Source organism: Brassica napus, chromosome A10 (assembly GCF_020379485.1).
Source record: "Brassica napus cultivar Da-Ae chromosome A10, Da-Ae, whole genome shotgun sequence".
Lineage (NCBI taxonomy): Eukaryota > Viridiplantae > Streptophyta > Magnoliopsida > Brassicales > Brassicaceae > Brassica > Brassica napus.
In genome coordinates this window covers 15,691,467-15,707,409 of record NC_063443.1, presented here as the reverse complement: position 1 = coordinate 15,707,409, position 15,943 = coordinate 15,691,467, and the positions used below count along the sequence as shown (strand labels likewise).

General features: G+C 36.4%; 4 protein-coding genes across 4 annotated transcripts; 3 read left to right on the top strand and 1 right to left on the bottom strand.

Annotated features, from left to right (window-relative positions):
- Positions 1 to 1,034: 1,034 nt before the first annotated feature.
- Positions 1,035 to 2,449, top strand: LOC106370557 (gibberellin-regulated protein 14-like). The gene is made up of 4 exons (XM_013810558.3): positions 1,035 to 1,143; positions 1,318 to 1,350; positions 1,516 to 1,999; positions 2,094 to 2,449. The coding sequence occupies exons 1-4, from the start codon at positions 1,093 to 1,095 to the stop codon at positions 2,276 to 2,278; spliced, it is 753 nt and encodes a 250-aa protein (XP_013666012.1). The 5' UTR covers positions 1,035 to 1,092; the 3' UTR covers positions 2,279 to 2,449.
- A 640-nt stretch (positions 2,450 to 3,089) lies between these two features.
- LOC106372123 (senescence-associated carboxylesterase 101-like) lies at positions 3,090 to 5,407 on the top strand. The gene is made up of 3 exons (XM_013812260.3): positions 3,090 to 3,282; positions 3,441 to 3,786; positions 4,107 to 5,407. The coding sequence occupies exons 1-3, from the start codon at positions 3,266 to 3,268 to the stop codon at positions 5,304 to 5,306; spliced, it is 1,563 nt and encodes a 520-aa protein (XP_013667714.2). The 5' UTR covers positions 3,090 to 3,265; the 3' UTR covers positions 5,307 to 5,407.
- A 1,836-nt stretch (positions 5,408 to 7,243) lies between these two features.
- On the top strand, positions 7,244 to 9,629 carry LOC125575530 (senescence-associated carboxylesterase 101-like). The gene is made up of 3 exons (XM_048742308.1): positions 7,244 to 7,870; positions 8,244 to 9,423; positions 9,498 to 9,629. The coding sequence occupies exons 1-3, from the start codon at positions 7,589 to 7,591 to the stop codon at positions 9,524 to 9,526; spliced, it is 1,491 nt and encodes a 496-aa protein (XP_048598265.1). The 5' UTR covers positions 7,244 to 7,588; the 3' UTR covers positions 9,527 to 9,629.
- A 253-nt stretch (positions 9,630 to 9,882) lies between these two features.
- Positions 9,883 to 13,051, bottom strand: LOC106418403 (protein NRT1/ PTR FAMILY 5.8-like). The gene is made up of 3 exons (XM_048742307.1): positions 12,669 to 13,051; positions 11,220 to 11,764; positions 9,883 to 10,792 (listed from the first exon to the last, which is right to left on the bottom strand). Exons 1-3 carry the CDS (start codon positions 12,939 to 12,941, stop codon positions 9,922 to 9,924), a joined length of 1,689 nt encoding a protein of 562 aa, XP_048598264.1. The 5' UTR covers positions 12,942 to 13,051; the 3' UTR covers positions 9,883 to 9,921.
- Between the last annotated feature and the right edge of the window lie 2,892 nt (positions 13,052 to 15,943).

The following is a 15,943-nucleotide window of genomic DNA, read 5'->3' as shown; positions in this document are numbered from 1 at the left end:
GATATCTCTCTATCACATGCCATGGTATCGCTTTCAATCTATCTCACAGTGGTGAAACATTGGCACTCGTCATGTAAAGGGGAAACTTCTTTTCATATTTTTTTTTGAGGTGTAGGACACGATGAAAATGGTGGAGGAGAAGAGACAAGGAGAAACAATAGATTAAATCTTGTTTACGGTTAAAGAAATATAGATGAAGTTATTAGAAAAGAAAGAAAAAATAGTGTAGAAATTTCCAGAAATATGAGAGAGAGAAAGGAGAACATAAGTAAAGGGTATAATTGGATTATCCTATTATCAACAGTGTCAAATATAGTGAAAGGGTATTTTCTTAATTATGGTTTTTTGTAGGTATATGGAACCTAAATACTCTTAAATAAAATACTCCTAGCACTAATAATTTATCCAAAATAAACCAACTAATGTCAATTTTGCCATCCACTGGTTTCTCGGGGTACGCAAACATCTTCCATTATTTCACCGGTCTATGGAGTTAAAAATGATTTTATTGGTAAAAGTATTCCAAGTTGATGAATGAATAAAGTGGCAATGGCAATTTCATGTATTATTTTAAGTAGAAAATTAAAAAAATCATGTATTAAACTCCACAATACTTACTATGCATTAAAAATATTTACTTGTATTTTATGGATAAAAGAGGAATTAATATTTATATTAATAAAAAGAACTTCTATTTATAGCACAAAAGGCCATTGGTCGTCTTCGTGTGACTTCACCAGTCCGTAGAGTTAAAAATGATTTTTATTGGTAAAAGTATTCCAAGTTGATGTATGAATAAAGTGGCAAATGGCGATGGAAATTTCATGTATTATTTTTTAAGTAGAAAAATCATGTATTGAACTCCACAATATTGTTCCTCGAGCTATGATGCAGTGAAAGTTCAAAGCTGGCATGCATATAATAACTACTCTGGAGTCTGGACCTAACAACTTACGCATTAAAACTATTTATTTGTATTTTATGGATAAAAAGAGGAATTAATAATTATTTTAATAAAAGAACTTCTATTTATAGCACAAAAGGCCATTGGCCTTCTTCGTGTGACTTCACCACTTCCTCATCTCCCAGAAAATGGCTCTCTCACTTCTTTCTGTCTTCGTCTTTCTTCAAGTCTTTACAAATGTAAGCTATTAGTTTTTTTAACATAAGTTATATTAGGCTTTTCTATAGAAAATTATTGTTTTTGTTTTCTATTCCGTTTATTCCGAAAGACGTTGAGAAAATAGTACTAGTATATATCTATGCACGTTACGTGTTTGCAAATTTTAACTAACTTATATATTAATCACTGAGCAGATTGTTTTTGCTGCTTCAAATGAAGAATCCAAGGTAGTTATGTTCCTAACTTCTAATTTTAGCTTTGATTATTTTAATGTGTACATCAACTACAAAGCATTGTATGTATTTATGTTTGCTTTTTTTATAAAGAATTAAAGTTTTTTTTTTGTTTCGGAACACAAAGAATTAAAGTTAAAATTTGCAATTTATATATAGATCTCTGTACCACCGTCTCCGTCGTACAAACCCTCACCGCCACTGGTTAAGCCACCCACACTGCCTACAACTCCGATTAAACCACCCACCACAACACCCCCAGTCAAATCTCCAGCCACTCCGGTTTCACCAACCAAACCGCCAGTTAAATCATACCCACCTCAGGTTAAACCACCCACATCACCACTTGTCAAACCACCTACGTACAAACCCCCAACGCCAACGGTTAAACCACCCACAAAACCACCGGTTCAACCGCCTACGTACAAACCCCCAACGCCACTGGTTAAGCCACCCACGATCCCACCAGTCAAACCACCTACAGCGCCAGTTAAACCAACCCCGACAACACCGGTTACGACACCACCACCGGTTAAACCACCTGTGAACCCAATCCCATCACCTCCGGTCAATGCACCACCTGTTAAACCACCGACACCTCCGGCCAAACCTCCGACACCACCTCCCGTTAGAACTCGGTTAGGTAAGAATCCGTAATGTTTTTCTAAGATTTTAATGATTATTATTGGTCATTGATTAAAAACATAACACTTGGATTGCTGTTTTGGACGGTATAGATTGCGTGCCTTTATGTGGGACACGATGTGGCCAACACTCAAGGCAGAACGTATGTATGAGGGCGTGCGTCACGTGCTGCTACCGCTGCAAGTGCGTACCCCCTGGCACGTACGGTAATAAGGAAAAGTGTGGATCTTGTTACGCCAACATGAAGACACGTGGCGGCAGACCCAAGTGTCCTTAAGCCTTTGATGAACAATGGTTAATGTGAAAGGATACCATTAATCAGTGATGATTTAAGAGGGGAAATGCGTTTTATTTTGGTTTAGAAACTTTGAGCTGGATGTGCGTTTATGGATTGTATAAGAAACCTTTTTCGTTGAATTGAGGCTTTTCGGGATTTTGTTTTGTTTTAGTCAAATAGTAATAAATAATTTTTAAGAAAAAAACCGACCGCGACTTTAAAAAAGGCATTTCTTCGGCCCACACAACTCTTTTTATATGAAACTAATTTGATGGAAGAGAGACAAAACAAGATTGGAGCATAAGCATTTGAATGGTGGGCTTTATTCCTGTACGTTTAAAAGGCTAAATGGGGAGGTCATTAGATGAAAGAGACCCCATACACGCCTCATCGAATACATCTCAGCTTATCCTAGATACGTACGATTAATTATTTAAATGGATTATAACTTAGAAATAAAGTCGCGACTGTGACGTCAAAAAAAAAAGAAAAAAAAAAGTCGCGACTGGGAGAGAGTTGGTGAACTTATTACGGGTATTTATTGTCTGTATGACTGATGAGCCAACGCTAAACAGATCGTCACTGAGTTTTTTTTTGGCTTCTTTAGTCGTTCTGATTATCGAGTGTGGTGTTCAAAAAAAGAAAAGATTATTGAGTGTTCACATTGGCATGCTACGTTATATATTAAAATGCAAATGTGTTTATTATATTCACACTTGTGTCAGGGTCAAATAAATCGGAAGCGTATGCTGAACGAATCAAATGGATTTCTGTGACCGGAAAATGAGATGAGTGGAAGAATAATTAACTTTATATTTCCTTTTCTTGTTTGACGAATAATTAGATGTTTATTTGGATACACTACTTCTTTCTTTGTTTTATTATTCCCTACTATTAAAAAATGAACTCTCTTCTCTTCTCATCATTGTACATCTTCTTTTATCTGCTTTGAACCTGTTCCTCCACAGATCTTTTCCAGCTCACCTTATGGATTTTTCTTCACTGTAAGCATATTGATTACTGCCTTTTTATTTCTCAGTAACTTAACGCCTTGCTCTCAATCATTCCTATCACATTTTTCTTTTCTTTTCTGATATTGCCTTCTTGAAAATCATGTTCTTTGGACATTTGACTAAACTGACGGTCTTTCTTGGTTTCGTAGAAAAGGCTTTGAGCTGGGGAAGCTTGTGTTGAGCTCTGGTCTCTTACACAGCTCATGGAATAAGATCTCAGAGTTACGTGCATCAAGAGCCCATCAGGTTCAAACTCCAGGTCTAGGAATCAAGATTTTCCAAGAAACCAAATACACGGTTGTTGTTTTTGTCGCACCACCAATAAACATAACCTGCCCATTAAACTCTGCTTCAACACTTCTTTCTGGGACAAAAGATCAAAACCCTTTTCATTTCCTCTGCTCCGAGAAGATCTCCTCCTTCTCTCTTCACACTCCTGCTTTTCAGCTCTTTGTCTCTGCCTACAATAACAATCTCCTCCACCTCAAATCAAAGGTAATCTCGAATCACATTCATGACTTATACTCTCTTCATAATTGTGTTTAGAATGTAAGTCAGCGTGTTATGATGCCTGGTCAGAGCATTGAAAATTAGTGTATATGGTCAAACATATCTAGTTCGTGTTTTTCTCTATAGTTTCAAGCATGCCTGGTCAGAGCATAGATAAAGGAACCGGTTATTTATGTTATCACGATTTTATAGGACAATTTTAATTGTTTATAGGGCATTATGAAAATTTTAATATGAATTATTATTTTTTAAATAAATGTCTCACCGACAGCAAGTGAATATTGTAAAAATGTGTGGTTTTGCAGTTGCTCCGTTTGCTTGAGTCAAAGGAACATGTGATCATCACCGGAGCTGCACTAGGAGGATCGGTCGCATCTCTCTTTACACTATGGCTTCTAGAAACAGTCGAGCCAACTCTAAAACGTCCACTGTGCATCACATTTGGCTCACCTCTAATCGGAGACGCTAAGCTACAACAGATTCTTGAAAACTCCTTGAGAAACTCATGTTTCCTCCACGTGGCTTATGCTTCACAAACTCCCATCAACACAGACTTCAAGCCTTTCGGAACGTTCTTGATATGTTTCGACTCCGAATGTATATCCATCGATGACCCTGAAGCCGTCATGGAGTTGCTAGGCGGTGCTAATGCAGTAGATCAGATAGACTACGGCCAAGTTCTAGCTCGTTTGGATCAAACGGTGATGGAAGATTCAAGATTGATGATAGACGACGTTATAACTCGAATGGAGGAACGTGCTGAGAAGAAGAAGCTGCGTTACGACCAGCTGAAGAAACTAAACGACATTAAAATATCAATGATATATATAGAATGGTACAAAAAGAAAAGCAAGATGGAGAAAACCGGTTACTACGACCGGTTTAAGACGCATCTCGCGTCTAGTGTTTCACCCTTCGACATAGATATCGAGAAGCGTAAAAAAGAGGTCAACGATTACTGGAGATCACTGGTTGAAGAAGTTGAGAAGAAGCCTCAGAGTGAAAAGTCTCTCCTCAAGACAAGGTCTCTATTCTCCGGGAACAACTACAGACGCATGGTCGAGCCGCTAGACATTGCTGAGTATTACCATAATGGTGGGAGAGAGTACATAACCTCTGGGAGGTCGAGACACTATGTTATGCTGGAGAAGTGGTTTAAGGAGGAAAAGATAGAACCGGTTAGATGCGTGAAGAGGGATTTGAGTGATCTTTTAACGTTTGATTCTTGTTTCTGGTCTGAAGTTGAGGAAGCTTTGATGGTGATCAAGTCGTTGAAAAGACAAGACGGTGAGAGAGAGGTGTTGTTGAGGAAGCTCGTGAGGTTTGAAGAGTACGTGTGGGAGATGATTAGAAAACGTGAGGTTTCGCCGGAGATTTTCTTGGAGAAGAGCAGTTTCATGAAGTGGTGGAAAGAGTACAAAGAGATCATCAAAGGCTTTGATTCTTCTGACTTCACCAAGTTTATGAACACTAGGATGTACGAGAGTTATGGTCAAGCCTGCTGAAGATTAATGATTAACATTTAACTCTATAAACGGTTAGTCGATGATCTGATTATTAGTGTTTTATGGTGTTAATAACATTTAGTAAGCAAACATTTATTTAATTTCATAATAGCAAAACAAAACAAGAAGAACATGTATAATAACCCTTCAATTCACTAGGTGTTTGTACTTTGTAACACCGGCGGCCACTGTGATCAACCCGCAGCTTCAAAATTTATAAAATCAAATATCACCTCGTGTGGATCCTTTCAACATGAATTATCGGTTCATCGCAGCCGATATCATCTCTAAAGTCATTATAGTTGCGGTCTTAGCGTTTTGGGTCAAATATAGCAACAAAGGAAGCTATTGTTGGTCCATTAGTAGTTTCTCTCTATGCACTCTTACAAACTCTCTTGTCGTGGGTGTGTCATTGGCTAAGGCGATGTACCGCTTTTGATCTTGTGGTCAAGTCCTCCTCGGTATTTCAGGCAATCGTGTGGCTCACAATTTGACTGAAATACCGAGGACTTGACCAAGAAGGCAAAAACTGCTTGTCAGTATCGCCTTAGCCGATGGCAGAACATATAATGACGTTGCCGCCTGGGCCCCAAAGCTGCACTTCGGACTTTGAGATCGCGTCAGCCAATCTGCACCTGTTGGGTAACTTGGGTTGATGCTTCTCCTATGATTAAAGACACAGCTTAATGATCATTATTATTTTCTAAGAAAGATTGCTTTAAGAAAAAAAATTTCTTACCTCATAACATATGGAGTTAGTGCGTACGGTATGGCCTCGCTCCCGAATAAATGGCAGGCATTGTAGGATATGTAACTGAAGTTATGAATTGGTCTAATTTTTCAGGTATTATTATTACAAGTTTTTTCTAATTTAAAATATAATGCGCTTATCTTTTTTTTCAAAGCATCTAAACAACATAAAGAAACTTCATATCTGAATCTTAGTACGATGCCATCAGTTTTCGAAGGCTTTTGTTCTTACAGCTTTTGTTTACTTTTACTTGGTTGATGCATATTCACCAACATAAAAACAACTTACTAGTGTACACACTTCCGGAAAAATAAAAGCATATGTTAAACTATGGACATGCTTTCAAGAAAAAAATTCAAACCACATCTGCAAAATTATTAAAATCAAATTTCAAATACAAAACATGACATGTGTAATGAGTTTTCGAAAGAAACAAAATTCTTGAATATCTCAGCTGACATATACCTATCTGACATTTCCAATTTCTATATTATGTTACTCATTTTCCCTTGATGTAATTAAAAAAAAAAACTCATTTTCCCTTTTTATAAATTTTGAATGAAATTTGCTACACTACAATCTACATCACATACAAGTGACACTTGTTTAAAATTAGCATGGAAGTAGTCAAACTGTAATTAAAAACAAACTAGTGTCTTCGTGTGAATTAGTATCGTAATTAAAAGATTAGAAATAGTCAAACTATTATTAAAGACAAACTAGTGTCTTCGTGTGACGTAAAAGACGGTCAATCTTGCTCTCAAGACCTTACCGAATGATCTTAACACACATTAAATTCATAACACTGACCATATGTTCGGGCCTAACTACATCTGAATGGTTTGCAATTTTCTTACGTACGTTTTCTTCACGACCAAACGTCCAATTAGATCGAAGCAGAGTATTGATACGATCTAAAATTTAGTTTTTTAGGTTTTTTGAACAAGACATTTATTCATCATGGCATATCGAATAGATGTAAAATCTTATTCTACATTTTCTGTGATATGATCAAGTGGTTTAAAATAAACTCATGGCTGAGAGAGTGGGCACTTATTGTAATTGCTACACTTGTGTGAATCAATAACTATCGTAACGCAAGACGAACAAGTCTTATTGCAATTTCTTCATGGACAAGCGATACTAGTAACAAGTAACAATTAATTATGTATTTGACTTCTTAACTACTTGACATTAAATTACGTTTTTCTTTTGTACTATCACCTTCTATGCCTATAAGTATTTTCAAATGGACTCTCGTTTTCAGACACCGAGATAAACATTGTCTGCTTTCAATAACTTGTCCCTTTAAACTTTATTCTCCGCGTATCGTTCTAGCTTTGGCCATGGATTCTTATTCACAGTAAGTATTAAGATTACTTTCTTCTATCTTTTGCTTAATTTTTGAACAACTTCATGTTATGTGGACACTGACTAAAGTCCTTGTCCTGGTTGCAGAAACTGTACTGAGACTGGGAAACTTGTGTTAAGCTCCGGTCTCTTAAACACCTCATGGAGTAAGATCTCCGAGATGCACGAGTCAAGCCATCAGCCTAAAGATTCAGCTCTAGAATTCAATGTCTACCGTGAAACCACATTCGTCTTTGTGGTTTTCTCTGCACCACCGGTTTGCGGAGATGCCTCTTTAAACTCTGGTTCTACTCTTGTTTCTGATGTTACGTCACAAGATGCTAATCTGTTTAGCTTCCTCTGCTCCGAGAAGACTCCTTCCTTCTCTCTTCATACACATGCTCTCCAGCTTTTTGCCTCTGCTGTGACTGAGAATAACCGTCTCACTGACCTCAAAACAAAGGTAAGTTAAGTTCAGCCACTCTCTTTGATATTGTTTAGATTGTCTGGTTTCAAGTCAGATTTTTTAAGAAGTTGATCTAAGGTGAAGACAAATTCAAAATCTTAAGAATTTAGTGTGCCGTGTAATACAAATCAGTAGCTATTTAATACTCTGTTCACCATTTTCAAGCCAACAAATCTGCGAATCTTAGAATGTTATACTTGTGTTTGTAGCAACTCAATTCTAAGAAACTAATCTATGGTGTGTCTGCTTATTAAAAATCTTAGAAAGTTAGTGTGTCTGCTTAAATATACCTGCCTTGTGATACAAGTTACTAGCTAATACTCTGTTCAGAACTCTGTGAATCTTATAAACTTATATGTGTGTATCGCAGTTGCTAGAGTCTACCAAACCGGTGATCATTACCGGAACTGCGTTAGGAGGCTCACTAGCATCTCTGTTCACGCTATGGCTTCTAGAATCCATCAAGCCAAACCTAAAACGTCCCTTGTGCATCACGTTTGGCTCACCTTTTATCGGAGACGCTAATCTCCAACAGATTCTCGAGAACTCCTTGAGGAACTCATGTTTCCTTCACGTGGCTGACGCTACACAAACTCCCATCATAACAAAAGGTTTCGAGCCTTTTGGGACGTACTTGATCTGTAACGAATCTGCATGTGTTTGCATCGATGACCCTAAGGCAGTCACAGAGTTGCTACTAGGTGGCAATACGGATCCAGCAGGCGGGAGAGACTACGGAGAAGTTCTAAAGAGTCTTGATAGATCTTCAACGGCGGACGCAAGACTGATGATTGGTGATGTTATCATCAATGGTATGAAGAAACGTGCTGAAGAGAAGAAGCAGCGTTTCGACCAGCTTAAGAAACTAGACAATATAAAGATATCAATGGCTCATATAGAGTGGTACAAGAAGTTAAGCAAGAAGGGTCACAAGACCGTTTACTACGACCATTTCAAGACCCAGATAGTTTTTCCTTACGAGACTCTCAGGACAGAGATGAATGATTACTGGGAATCAATGGTTCAAGAAGTGGAGAAGATGCCTCAAAGTGAAAAGTCGAATCTCAAGACACGTTGTCTATACTCCGGGAACAACTATAGACGGTTAATGGAACCGTTATACATTGCTAAGTATTACCTCGAGGGTAAAAAGGAGTATCGAACCAGGGGAAGGCCTCACCACTATGTTATGCTTGAGAAATGGTTCAAGCAGGCGCAGTTGAAAGAACCGCTTAGAGGCAATGGGACGGATTTGAGTGAGCTATTAACGTTTGATTCTTGCTTTTGGTCTGAAGTTGAGGAAGCTTTAATCGCAATCAATGAGTTGAAAACACAACCAGCCGAGGGATTGGTCGGAAAACTCATGAAGTTTGAGGAGTACGTGTGGGAGACGATTAGAAAACGTGAGGTTTCGCCGGAGATTTTCTTGGAGAGAAGCAGTTTCATGACGTGGTGGAAAGAGTACAAAGAGATTAAAGGAACAAGAGATGGGTTTAGTTCTTCACCTGAGTTCACCGAGTTTATGAACTCTGGGAAGTATAAGAGTTATGGTAAGTAAATAAATTTGGTATTTTTTTTTTCCTTTACCACGTACTGACCCCTTTATACTCTACTCATGTTATAGGTAAGCCTGAGTCGGACTTGGCAGCCTAAAGCCTCTAACCCGAGTGAAGGACCAGTGGCCCATGTTTTTATCCGTTGTATCAGTCATACAAATCGTTAATAATATTTAAAATTGCAACTACCCACATTCATAAACTCTAGCATCCGCATCTGCAACCATGTGTTTAAACCTGTGAGATCCTTTATTGTTGTCTTTTTGTTTCTAGCAATTTCTTTTAGTTTCCAAAACAAAAATTGATTCTTAATTTAAACCACTAAGACCTTTATTGTTGTCTTTTTGTTTCTGTAATCTTAAATAATACGTGTAAGATATGTATGAATATAGTTCTCTACATATTTATGATTTTTTTGTTAACACTTGACATTCATTAGATGCAACTCGCATAGGTTACCAAACAGCTATTTTTGAGCTGTTTTCAAGTTTATCAACTAGTTTCATCGCATCTATCATCATCCTCATGACTACTACTCTTAAAATACTTGCAAATAACAATATACATCAAAAAGCTAATAGCGCTTGTGAGAGCCAAAAGCCAATAATAGTTATCAAGTCTAGCTTCCGACATATCATCCGCAAACCAGTTATGTTCCCCACCTCTTGACTTCGTGTAAGTCTCTATCACCGATATCAACGCAGCGCTCACGAAGCTCCCCACACCAAAAACACTCGTGTACAAAGCAAACCCCATTGTTCTCATTCTAACAGGAACCTCGCTATAGAAGAACTCTTGCATCCCAACAACCGTGAAAATGTCCGAGATTCCCAATAGAATGTACTGAGGTAAGAGCCAGAATATGCTCAACGGTTCTAAAGAGTTTGGTGAAGTCTTCATCTCTTTGCTTATCTTTAGTCTTTTTCTCTCGACTAACGCGGCTATAACGATGGCAATGATGGATAGGAACATACCTATTCCCATTCTTGTCATGACGGTAATACCCTTTTCATTTTTCGATATCTTCTTGGCCATTGGGATCAAGACTTTGTCGTATAACGGCATGAGAAGGATTATTGACAAGGTGATTGTACTTTGTAACGTTGCGGGTGGGATTTTGAAGTTTGGTCCGATGTTTCTCTTCATAGCCATACCTTGCTTTGTGAAAAATGTCGCTGGTTGTTGGAATATGACTGCGAACATTAGAAGCATTGTCCATATGGGTAGTAGCCGAAGAAATAGCTTGACGGTTTTGAGGCTGGAGAAACCGGTTTTGCTGCTTTCATCACCAGCTAAGCTCTTTGTAGTAGTAGTGCTAGTAGCTTCAGTGTTGCTACAGTTACATAGAGGCTTCCCTTGCAGCCTATATATACATACAACAAAATAAGAGCAAGATTATAGGTGTGTTCACTACGATTTAACCAATATTTAAACCAAACCGGAAAGAAAATAAACCGAATAAAGCCTTTTGCAAAAGAGTAAGATAGTAAACCTAATAATATATGTATTCCAACAAACCGTAACCATAATCCAATTATACTATAAAAATCAACCGAGTAAATCTTTAATATTTTTAAAAATCACATTTAAAATTTACATATTATGCCACCAATATTGAATTTAATCAATTGAAACTTAATTTGCTAGAAAATCAGTTCTAAACCAGACTCAACGATAATTTGGTTTTCATTCAGTTTCAATATTTTATGAACCGAAAACTATTCCAAACCGGGAACTAGGCACATCAGAATTTTGTGTCTAGTATGGATTGAATAATGATGAGTACTTACTCTAGCTCCATGGCATTTAAATCATGGTTGTTCTCAAGAGTGATCTTACTTCTTCTCGTCACTACTCCTTTGATCGTATCAAAGATCCTTTGAAATGGTCTAGATTTTAGGTCTGAACCTTGATCAGCATAGACATAAACTCCGCAGCCACATAGGAACAAGAAGATCAATAGTAACATGGAACCGGTTGGGATTGCAAAACCGAGAACCCAACCAAATGTGTCTTGGATATAAGACATGACGGTGACTCCTAGAAGACTACCGGCGCAGACACCAAAGTACCACCATTGGAAAAACTGAGACTTGCGGTCCGATTTGACTTCTTTGTTCTCTGAGGATGGCTCTTGGTCTTGTTCATGGTCTTGTTCATGGTCATGGTCAAGGTCGTGGTCAAGCTGGTCAGCACCAAATGCTTGAAGAGATGGGTTTAAGACGCCTAGGCCGAGAGCGACGAGGCTAAGTGAAGTGTACAGGAAGAAAATAGATATGGTTTTAGTAGTGGAACGTGACCCAGCAAATGCCGTCAATGTCAATCCCACTAGTCCCTATTTACATATACCCAACAAAATGCCAAACATTAGCAACTTACATAATTAGCAAAAGAATAGAATCTCCAAAATGAATTAAAATAATAGTAGTCAGAAATATTTAAACTTTTAATAAGAACTTAGTAATATACACGATAAATGATTTTAATTAAGTTTCCAATAAAATGCTGTCCAATTTCCTATCTAAGTTCAGATTTTATAACACTATTTTTCCTATGAAGAAAAATAAGGGTAAAACTTAAAACTTACATGGTGGGTTTATTTCCTTTTTACTAATACTAAATATTCTGTGGTGTAAGATCTAGTAATGGAATATAATGCATGATTAGTGAGGAATGATACGAGTTCCATTATCTTAGTTGATTGTACACTAGGCTTAACTTTTTTTTATCAGATGCAGAAAAATCACATTATGGAACCAAACTTTACCAACAGTATAATGTGCTTAATTGGTAACGTACGTTCCATACTCTAAAAAGAAAGATTGATTAGGAAATAGTTAGAGAAAATAATTTTCTCAGAAAATCCATCGAAATGTTCACATGCTTACCAAACCACATAAACAAAGTACAAAGATCTTAAGAAACGTTTCGTAACAATTCCTAAAAGTTCCAGTTGTCAAGCAAATAGACCTAATAAAAATACGCAAAGAAGAGGGCCACATAATCAATAACACATCATAAACAAAAAAAATTGAGAAAGAACTTTAAACTCGAATTCGTAGAAAATTTATGGATTTACAAAAATAAACGTAAAGGTAAAAAGGAGAAGATGTTATGAAAAAGGAAAGGGACCACTTGATAAGAGATCATATGAGACATATATATTTCAATATGGAAGATATAGTTAAGCAAAAATTCTTGAATTGACTCTTTCTGAAGGTTGGTTTAGTAATACTTACAACAAAGTATAGAGAAGAAGAAGCGAGGATGGTGAAGAATCTGTCCCCGTAAGAATCGGCGAAAGGAGCAGAGAAGAGAGGCAACATGAAAGTGAAGCCACTCCAAGTGTTAACAGTCGTGGCTGCTCTTGAATTGCTCATCTTTACCACATCAGTTAAATAAGTCACTAAGTTCGATGCAACTCCTTTAAATGCATATCTCTCTATCCCGGCAATCACTATGAGAAGGGCACAAGATTTGCTAAGTCCTCTTCTTTTATCTCCTCCAGCCATGAAGCGAGAATATTTAAGCTTGTGATTTTGTGTACGTTTTTTAAGGGAGAGAAAAATAAGTAAGGTTATGTTTTGTGTGTGTGAAAGAGAACTACGGCTATGCTTTGTGTGTAGAAATATATTTATAGAGCTTTAGGCCATACATTTGGGTGGGTGCAGTGCACACGCCTAAATGCATAAGAGTACAAGACATTTTTATTTATTTTGTGTCTAATCTAAAAAGGAACTATCTTTCAAGAACATATTTTTATTTTTATTTTTTTGCCCTGTTTTGGTAGAATTCATTATATATACGTTTCTTCCAACTCAAGAGGAAAATATCATGTAACTCATCAACTACTTTTTATCTAAACTTTATTTTTGTATGGGATATATTCAATATTATGAATATGACATTATAGTAATACCTTGCATGTAGAAACTAACAACCTACTTTTTCTCTCTCTCTTTTTAGGAATTTGTTTCTTAATTACTCCTTTTACTTGAAAAGAGATTGAGACAAGCAAATTGCAAAAAGAGGAGTTTGTGTAGGTACGTACAACAGAACATTATAGGCACTGACTAATATTGGCCTATATGGTAAACCAATTTGATTTTCCATCTATTCAATTATTAGAAAATGAGATATGTATATATATGTATATAGTGATAAAGTGAATAATCTATTATGTATTAGTCCTATGTCCATGTAGGGGGACACTAACAAGTTCGCGTCATTTTTATTACAAGTAAGAAAGCAGAAAAAAAGGAAGATAGAATAAAGTCCACTTTAGGGCTTGGCTTTGGAGAAAGATGTAGTGAGTGGCAATATGTCGACTTGCACCAACGTAAACATCGAGTAGCTTACGTTTTTCGGTTACATCATCGTCGGTACTACTTATCATAAACAGTATATAAATTAAATTGTATATATGCATTCTGTAATGCTGATATAGGGATTTGTGGCTCTTTGAATATTTTAATATATTTAAATAAGCTCCGATGTTTTATTACTGTAATAATTAATAGTGAGCATATGTTTTAAGAGTAATAATTAAAAGAAAACAGAGGGAGTATATTGGATTTGTATTTTGTAAAATTTAGGCCAAATAGGTTTGGTGGCTGGGTGTCCTTAAGGACATGGGAGCGTGTGTACTGTGTCTTGGTTACTTTGATGTAAATATAGAATTCTGGAGCATCAAAGTCATAGAGAGTTTAAAACCAAACAAAAGTTGTATCGAGTTCTAACTATGGTTTTTGTGGTTATGCATTAATCTTCTTTTCTAACAAAAAACTATAAATATTCGTGGTCTCGTACGGTCAACTATCATATGATCGTTATGAATAGTATTGTAATAATTATTAGATATCTTTTTGTTTCATACAAGTATTCAAGTTTATCAAAGACAAGACTGTTCATCTTTTAAAACAATAACAAAAGTTTTATGAAAAGAGTGTGTTTCTGTTTCAAACGCTAATTCTAAAATTATGTATGATATCTTAATTGCAATAAAATTTTAATTTTAAATCGTTTTTCATATTGGAAAATGAAACTTTAATTGATCTTATCGCAATAAAAGGTTAGGAATTTGTCAATTTATAAGCTTTGTAACGATTTCATTTGATCACCACCGTGTTTGCTATTTTTGATATTTTTTGAAAGGTGTGGCCATGAACCACTCACGCCTAATTTTGCATATAATTTGATAGGTTAATCAAGATTAGTAGTATAATTATGTGTATTTAAATGTCTTGTCTTTTTCTGGTTAATTTACTCATGTACTCTTATTAAATTGAATTGAAGTAAATGACACCGATACAAATGAGTAGATTTTACTAGATTACAAACTTTTGATCCTTATTTGTGTGTTTTAGCAGTTAAAATATTAGCAAAATTGCATAAGACCACATGTAATAATTAAATCCTAACTTTACGTACATTAATTAACTAATTTCACTTGTCTCGTAGAAGAATTGCAACTAACGTTTAACTAACTCTCTTTTTAACAGTTAACGTTTCCCGACCAGCTTTTGAGCAAGAAGCCGATTCTAAGCCGAACCTCGCAGTCAACGATCTAGTGAGGCCGAACCAGCCAAATAGTCAACGATCAGTCTTGACTGTGTTTTCCCTTGCGATGGTCCCTTTTGTATATTTCAGGAGCTGGATTCACGAAAGAAGAAAGCTTTACAGATAGAATGTGAGAAAGGAAACAACAATGATTCGTTGGAGTATTTGCGTTACTTAGATTTTGAGATGGTACTAAACGGTGTTGAGGTTTCTTTGATTTTCATTCTCAGTCTCAATATCCTCTAGTGTGTTTACGTGACTAGAAATGTATTTACAGCCTCCTTTTTAAGCTTTATTGATTCTTGTTCATTTTGATTTCTTTAATCTAAGCGTTAAGTTAATTAATCAATCAATGCTCCATGCAGTTTTCTATGTCTATATTGAGTTCTTCCAGTTTGGTTTAAATGTCCAGATACTAGTTTGAAGCTAAACAAAGCTTATAAACATATGAGATAAGAAGTAGAAAGTCGGTAGATAGAGAACTTCATTGGGAACTCAGTTAGACCTGTTTCGGAGGTTAACTCATATCATTTGATCGAAGAGTCGACAACATCGGTTGGGTAGCCAAGCTTCAAGATCCTCGAGAATAGGTCAAACTAAATACCACAATTCCAAAGAGATTATGTTTACAAGTTTTGGGGAAGCCATTGAAGTAAAAAAAAAATGAAAGATATAATGACGGAAGTGGAAGGTAAAGTGAAGTTTTTCAATGGAGGAATCAAAGATGATGTTACTTGTTCAACAAGCCATGGACAGAGCTCATGAAGGAGTTGAGAGACACCCCCATGCAGACTTTTTTTTATGAGATGCTAGAGAAAGGAATCTTCCCAACGATCCAGCACATACCACGTGTTAATGCGGATACTAAGGACAGGGGAAGGAGGTTTTTGAGCTATTAAAAATGAAAAGATGGGTTTGTGAACCAACTGTGGATACTCTTACTCTAACACTTGTT

Bases quoted from the DNA above. Each gene is read 5' to 3' on its own strand.
- LOC106370557 (XM_013810558.3), top strand. From the start codon at position 1,093: ATGGCTCTCTCACTTCTTTCTGTCTTCGTCTTTCTTCAAGTCTTTACA. The intron at 1,144-1,317 runs GTAAGCTATTAG...ATCACTGAGCAG, and splicing joins TTCTTCAAGTCTTTACAAAT to ATTGTTTTTGCTGCTTCAAA. The intron at 2,000-2,093 runs GTAAGAATCCGT...TGGACGGTATAG, and splicing joins TCCCGTTAGAACTCGGTTAG to ATTGCGTGCCTTTATGTGGG.
- LOC106372123 (XM_013812260.3), top strand. The intron at 3,787-4,106 runs GTAATCTCGAAT...GTGGTTTTGCAG, and splicing joins TCCTCCACCTCAAATCAAAG to TTGCTCCGTTTGCTTGAGTC.
- LOC125575530 (XM_048742308.1), top strand. From the start codon at position 7,589: ATGCACGAGTCAAGCCATCAGCCTAAAGATTCAGCTCTAGAATTCAAT. The intron at 7,871-8,243 runs GTAAGTTAAGTT...TGTGTATCGCAG, and splicing joins TCACTGACCTCAAAACAAAG to TTGCTAGAGTCTACCAAACC. The intron at 9,424-9,497 runs GTAAGTAAATAA...CTCATGTTATAG, and splicing joins TGGGAAGTATAAGAGTTATG to GTAAGCCTGAGTCGGACTTG.
- LOC106418403 (XM_048742307.1), bottom strand. From the start codon at position 12,941: ATGGCTGGAGGAGATAAAAGAAGAGGACTTAGCAAATCTTGTGCCCTT. The intron at 11,765-12,668 runs GTAAGTATTACT...ATATGTAAATAG, and splicing joins CTTCTTCTCTATACTTTGTT to GGACTAGTGGGATTGACATT. The intron at 10,793-11,219 runs GTAAGTACTCAT...ATGTATATATAG, and splicing joins TTAAATGCCATGGAGCTAGA to GCTGCAAGGGAAGCCTCTAT.